At 39.6% G+C, this 6,792-nt stretch overlaps 2 protein-coding genes across 6 annotated transcripts in view; one reads left to right on the top strand and one right to left on the bottom strand.

Annotated features, from left to right (window-relative positions):
- terb2 (telomere repeat binding bouquet formation protein 2) overlaps nucleotides 1-6,792 on the bottom strand; it is a 41,133-nt gene that overhangs the window by 21,221 nt on the left and 13,120 nt on the right. Inside the window, exon 1 of one of the 4 annotated variants that reach the window (XM_043680292.1) lies at nucleotides 208-554. The exons of the other annotated variants lie outside the window; for them this stretch is intronic. The gene's annotated coding sequence lies outside the window, so the exon portion shown is untranslated. Of the gene's footprint in view, nucleotides 1-207; nucleotides 555-6,792 lie in introns of those variants that run through there. 4 annotated transcript variants of the gene reach the window in all.
- The window catches only part of LOC122542498 (cholesterol side-chain cleavage enzyme, mitochondrial-like), a 40,710-nt gene continuing 39,659 nt past the window's right edge, over nucleotides 5,742-6,792 (top strand). Inside the window, exon 1 of one of the 2 annotated variants that reach the window (XM_043680286.1) lies at nucleotides 5,742-6,082. In XM_043680286.1, coding sequence (XP_043536221.1) covers nucleotides 5,799-6,082 — 284 coding nt within the window. In that variant the 5' untranslated portion in view covers nucleotides 5,742-5,798. The remainder of the gene's footprint in view (nucleotides 6,083-6,792) is intronic. The other variant, XM_043680285.1, reaches the window with a different exon arrangement.

Genomic DNA, 6,792 nt, shown 5'->3' on the forward strand with positions numbered 1-6,792 from the left:
GCAGAAGGCGGCCGGCAGACCACGCGACCAGCGAGCCCAGGAGATCACGTGCCACAGACGACACCTTCCGATTGGTCCCAGGTCCCGGAGGGCCTGAGCGTGCCCGGCATCCAGGTGCGGCCGGATAGTGCGCATGCGCGGTGTGCTGGGAGACAGTTAACGGTCTTGCTTCGCGGGTTGGGAAGGGCGGGAGTGAAAGGTGCTCACCTGGGCTTGAGGTTGCTTCTGGAGCCTGTACCAAAGTCTCGACGGAATGTGCTTTCATCATCGTTACAAAACCTGGGAAAGAGGGAAAAACTTTTTTTTCCCAACAAGAGGTTTGATGCTGGAGGGTGGTCTTTGATTTGCGACGGTCCGACTTAATGAAAGTGATCCCATGCACAGGTGTAATTTTAAAGACCCGACATAACAACATTTCCTGTACTTCGGAACGGCTCCTTTATGTTTTCCTGCATTGTGTTCCGACTTGCATACAAATCCCGATTTGCAAACAGACTCAGGAACGATCAATCCAGGGACTGCCTTGTGTTTCTCAGTAGTACACCAAGTTTACAAGTCACCCAGCTTCAAGTGTTAGCATCAACAGTTCCAACTGAACATGTTAGTAATGGAAAGGTTGTGGCACCTGAATTGGTCGCTTGGCTTGACATTGTCAACCCCAATTCTTCAAGGACTGGAACAACCTCCCACAAGCTATCTGGAACTGTAAGGGTAGTTGAGGCAGACACCTTCATAACATTTAAGAAGGATGTAGAGTGCACTTGCAATGCCAAGGCTATGGGCCAAGTGCTGGAAATTGGGATAAGAATAATTAGATGGTTGTTTTGGACTGGTGCAGACTTAGAGTCATACAGCGCAGAAACAGACCCTTTGGTCCAACTTGTCCACGCCAACCAAGTTTCTCAAACTAAACTCTGCCTCTGATAAACATGTTAGGTAACCGACGATGGGAAATGGGACATTGCATTTGAGCAAGTACTTTGAGCAAACTATTTGAGCAAAACTAATCTGTGGAAATTAAATCTCCAGGAATACATGTGACTAAAGTTCGCAATCCTAGTTCATACAAGTAGTGAGTCAAGTTACTTTTTGTTATGCTGGAGAATGCGCAACATTGTGCAAAGAATTATGGCCCATAATAAATTTTGCCACAGTTAATAATTTGTTTTCTTTGATATAAATGCCTACAAAATCTCTTTATTCCCCAACAGCAAATATAGGTTTATAACATGTTAAATGTTATACATGTACAAATGTCAAGTCTGACAGGTGGACTTTCATATCACAAAATATTTTTGAAAGCAACACATGGAATCTTTTTTATATATTCCTTTGCCAAAATTGCACCTTGTTGAAGGTAAAAGTAATACGAGAGAGACCGTTCCCAAGCTAATTATGCAACAGGACTTTATGCTTTTAACAATGTTTTCGCTATTAATCCATTTCCATTTTTAAACATTTTGTGGGATTACTACCATTAGAGTTCTTGAAGATTGACAGCTGTTTCATAATAAAGGAAAATATTCGTTAAATGTCTTATTTTAGTCCGATAAAAGTAGTTCACATGCAGAAAATCTGAATAAAAGCAAAGTGCTGGCAGCATTCGTGAAGAGAGAAATAGAGTTAACATTTCAAACCTGATATCATTTCTTCTAAACTGATGGAAAATAGTGCTTTTTAATGCTATTGACAGGGGTGGAAGAGCAAATGGGAAGATCGTGAGGATGCCAGAACGAAAGGGAAAAGAGTGTTATTGGGGTAAAGGAGTGATAGAGATGTAAAATGGGTATAATTGATAGGAATGAAAAGTAGAAAATAGGTCCATTCACCTGACAATAAAGCAACAAAACAGAAGCAGTACATAACGGAGGATGAAATAGCGGTAGTTGTAATCAAAATGAGAGATAGAGTCATGTTCTGAAGTAATTGTATGCAGTATTGAGTCCTAGAGTTTGTAATGTGCCTCAGCAGAAAATTAGGTGTCTTTCAATTCTGACCATCTCAGATCAGTCAGCTGTCTATGCACAATCTTAGTGGATGGTCAGAACACAGTTATTTTTCGAAGCTTTTAATGCTGGTAACCTCTTTTTACTCATCGCTGTTTCCTACTAATAGCTTTAATGATCCTTGATAAGAAAGCTCCTTTTATTAGTGGACAGTGTGCCATCTCAATTTAGCAACAAGAGGACAACCAGTCAGCCCAACACAATTTAGTTATTTATGTAATAGTACTTGACATTGCAAAATCTTCCAATGTGTTTCCCATAGGAGGCATTCAGACACTGAGAAGCAATTTGGAGAGATCAGGAAAGTAGCCAAAGGTGTGGTCAAATGTAGGTTACAAGAAAGCTTTTGAAATTAAGCAGTGTTTGCAAGGTTGAGGTATTTCAAAAAGGAAATCCTGTCCATGGCAGTCATTCTTGATGAGTCTGCTGTTGAACAGAGAGACAGCATGAGAAAGTAAAAATTGCTTTATTGTAGGTCCAGTTTTACTGTTGAAACCTCTCATGTTAATGAGTGAATATTTACTTGTATAGGTTTAAGAGTTGAGTTGGTATGCATTAAGTGTCCTAGTCTCAAGGTAAATACTAGGGCATTTTGAGATCAAGAATGAAGTGGTGTAGGATTTCTTGAAGAGCATTAAGGTAGCTAAGTCCCCAGGCCCAATGGTATCTACCCCAAGTTATTGAGAAAACCAAGAGAGGAGATTGCTAGGGCCTTGAGCAAGATCTTTGTATCCTTGCTCGCCACTGGAGGACTGGTGAGTAGCTAATGTTGTTCTTCTGTACAAGAAGAGAAATATGGATAATCCAGGAAACTATAGACCAGTAAGTCTCGCAACGCTGGTTGGGAAGCTACTGGAGAGAATTCTTAGGGATAGGACTTACGCACATTTAAAAGAGCATGGCCTAATTAGGGACAGTCAGCATGGCTTTGTGCATGGCAGGGAATGTCTAACTAACTTGACTTTGTTTTGTTTGCTTTTCCATCTTTGGGCCATCTTCTGGGTCCCTCACATCCCCATTCACGAAGAGGCACTGACTGCTGGCTCAGTTTCCCAATTCTGTAATCTACAAAGAGATGTCATCGGCCAGGAAAGGAAAAGGAGAGAAATAATTGCTGTTACCGGCACCCGCATGTGCTAATCTTTGATAAGCAGTCGCCAGTGTTTCTCTTTTGAATACAAGTCGAAAACAAGTCTCGAAGTCTCTAGCATATTTCAATTGGGTAGCTACCACTTCTTAGTCTTTCTCACTGCCCAGGTACATTTAGTCTTTTTCACGATCTTATCTCAACCTTTCAGTAGTCTTTGCTCAGCTGGAGCCACTGGCCAGACAGTCTGTACACTTCTGTCCCCCCCCCCCCCCCCCCCCACCCTGTGAGGGATGCACTAGGCCACAGTCCCCCTTTTACCAAGGACTATATTCTCCTTTATTTTCTCAGATCCCATATTAATTGGTATCCTGCCTGACGACGCCAGATTCTGTTGAAGGAATTACTTAGTCTGAGACTTTGAGTCTTGTTTCAAGGAGCTGTATTTTTTGTGAATTCACAGAAAAGCAACTACAGCTGTCACTGTCTCACAGCACTCTTGAACAGAACAGGCAGCCTATACTTATACAACGATACAAACAACTTTGTTTAGATTCTGCACTTTACAATAATTCAAGATAAAGATAAGCACTGTGCAGCTATCACCATTATTCTGCTCTTTATTTTGCTCAAGGACAGAGAAACTAACGAGCTAAAGATGCATTCCCTCCAATGATCTTAAGATATACTCCCTATATTTTGTCAAACTATAATTACACAACCTCATTCTTTATCTCTAGCAGCATTTTATCACTAAAGCTGAGAGCCAAGATACCTTTTACCTTGGTCAAATAGCATACTGCTGCATGATGGGTTAAGTTTTTACTACTTTCACACTTTATAAGAATTTGGTTAGGCCATATTTATGAGTATTGCTTTCAATTCTGGTGGCCACATTACAGGAAGGATGTGGAGGTTTTAGAGAGGGTGCAGAAGAGGTTTACCAGGATGCTGCCTGGATTAGAGACGATGAACTATAAGGAGAGGCTAGAAAAACCCAGGCTGTTTCCTCTTGAGCAGCGGAAGCTGAGGGGAAACTTTATAGAAATCTGTAAAATTATGAGATGCATAGATAGGGTTGACGGTCAGAATCCTTTCCCCAGAGTTGAAATGTCTAATACGAGGGGGCATGAATTTCAGGTGAAAGGAGAGAAAGTTCAAATGAGTGAGGGGCAAGTTTTTTGCACAGAGAGTGATAGGAGTGTGGAATACAGCCAGGGTTAGTGGTGGAGTCAGATACCAGAAGGGTATTCAAGGGACTTTTACACAAGTACATGAATATGCAAGGAATGGAGGGATACGGAGCAAGAGCAGGTTGAAGGAATTTATTTAATTTGGCACATCATGGGCCGAAGGCCCATTCCTGTGTTTTACTGTTCTATGTTCCACATTCTAAATATAGGTAAAAACCTCAAGAACATACTAAAATTTGATCATTTGTCACTGATTTAGTGCTCCTTAGTAGCTATCTCAGAAATTAAAGATAGCATCATGACCAAGGTTAATTCTAGCTGTCACTATTTGCACTTGGGCACAAAATAAACGAAAAAAAAAGAATGAATTTTGCACTATTTTTTACATTGCTTCTTTGTTACTTTGATCAATTTGAAAGCAGTTTTTGTCTCATTTCAAATGGCTGTACATTGCAATGAGGCAAGTGTAGGGGTTGAGTGGGAATGGAAGAAAATTGAGATAGGGGAGTGAAGACCAGCAGTAAGATTGTTTATTATTGCAGATTAGCAGTTTATAGTTCTGTGGGAAATAATTTGGGCAATTGTATTGTCAAGAAAGACTGCCTTCAAACATTGAAGTTGAACAAAGAGCAACATGCAAAGTAAAATCTTCTTGGTAACCTCGGTCATCAACAAAGTTGTTACAGAAAGATCAGTGCTGAAGTAACTTGGTTTAGATGCCAGATTATTAACTGGATTAACCTTCATACTTTGCTATTGTTGCATTTTAGTTTCATATAATTTTGCACTCATTGTAATTGAGATACTCAAAGCTTATTTTTTCTCAGTTTTCTGTTCTACTTGCAATTCTAGAAATTTCTTTGGAAGCACTTGCTCCCAATTTAGCTCTTTTTTTCTTGAAAAGGGAGGGAATGTCAAAATTATTTGGCACACTTTATCATCACACTTTCTTGGCACAGTTGAGCTCATTGATTCATTTTCCCTCCCTCTGATTGCATTAGCTGCAAGATGTGAGGTATTGAGAGATATGAAATTTGGCTGTTGCCAATGAAGATTTTAATAGCTATAATTACTATGCAAATAAAGATTTTAATATTATAGTATGGAAAATCATTAAAATATTAGACAATGAAAGTGATACAATCAAATTTTTGGCCCTATGGCAAATGTTATGGAGTACATTTCTAACTGCATAGAATTACTTAACTCTATCTGGGGTTTACAGGATGCTGCTGCTGAACATAACCTTCTCATGTCTGCAAACAGATGCAGAAGTTAAAATGCAAAACAATATGAAAAGCAACAGACTTGCAACCTTTCACCCAGTGGGACTACGTCATGCCTTGCTTCCACTAACAGATTAATGTTACTCGTTAACTTTGGGTGACGCTGTTATTCAGAAGGGTTAAAACAGTCCTTGAATGTGACATATAAAAACCAGAGTGAATGGAATAATCAGCAGTAGGACGGAACCACTTGAACCCATTTAGAACTGTTCGAATCAATGTTATAATGATCAGGGGAAGATTCAGATTCTCTGTATCTGGCAGCATTTATGACCACAAGATTTCCTCTGCCTTTGTAGAGAATGGCAGTCAGCTTCACATCCACAGGAATCATTCAGGACCTAGTGAACCGTATACATCTTCTGACCAAACACTCAAATCCTACAATGCGTTACCCGGGGAATGGAGGAGCAACTGGGTCAGTGTCTACACATTCTGGAAAAATGGTGGTATCAAAAATATGCACAATCTCATGTTAAGTAACTTCAATAAGTATGGTCCGATTTACAGGTATGTCAACAGCAATCAAACTAATTCGAATTGGAAACGTTTAAGAGGAGCTGTATAAATTCTAAGTAATTTCTGTAAGGTCATACTGTGTATAGCATAAGCGAATACAAAATCTGTACAAGATATAAACCAAAGGATACAGCAATGCTTATCAAATTTTGGGGGTGTTCTGGAATCCTATATAGTGTGAAATTCTGTGGAATCCCAAACCTACCTCCCTGCTCCCCTTACTTCAGTATGCAAATACAGTGGAAAAGTGGAAGCAAGGTAAGGCACTATTTAAAGCAATGCAAAATTAAACTTCATGGTTAAATCTTAGTGATAAAATGTTATGCATTGTGTAATGTCAGCATATCACAATTATTTCCTTTTAATTTTAAACAACAAATTTATGTTTTAAACCAATACCTGATAATTGGAGCATTGCAACTAGTTAAAAAATTATACTAGTGGTGTGCTTAGTGTCACAGAATTCAGTGCTGGGGTCACAGTTATTTACATCATATATTAATATCTTGGATGAGGGAAGTGAATGTAGTATCACCAAGTTTGCAAATGCCACAAAAACAGGTGGGAGGACAAAGGGTGAAGGTGATGCAAAGAGTCTGCAGAAAATATATACAAGTTAAGTCAGTAGGCAAAAACTTGACAGATTAGATTAGATTACTTACAGTGTGGAAACAGGCCCTTCGGCCCAACAAGTCCACACC

Source organism: Chiloscyllium plagiosum, chromosome 40 (genome assembly GCF_004010195.1).
Source record: "Chiloscyllium plagiosum isolate BGI_BamShark_2017 chromosome 40, ASM401019v2, whole genome shotgun sequence".
In the NCBI taxonomy this organism is placed as follows: domain Eukaryota; kingdom Metazoa; phylum Chordata; class Chondrichthyes; order Orectolobiformes; family Hemiscylliidae; genus Chiloscyllium; species Chiloscyllium plagiosum.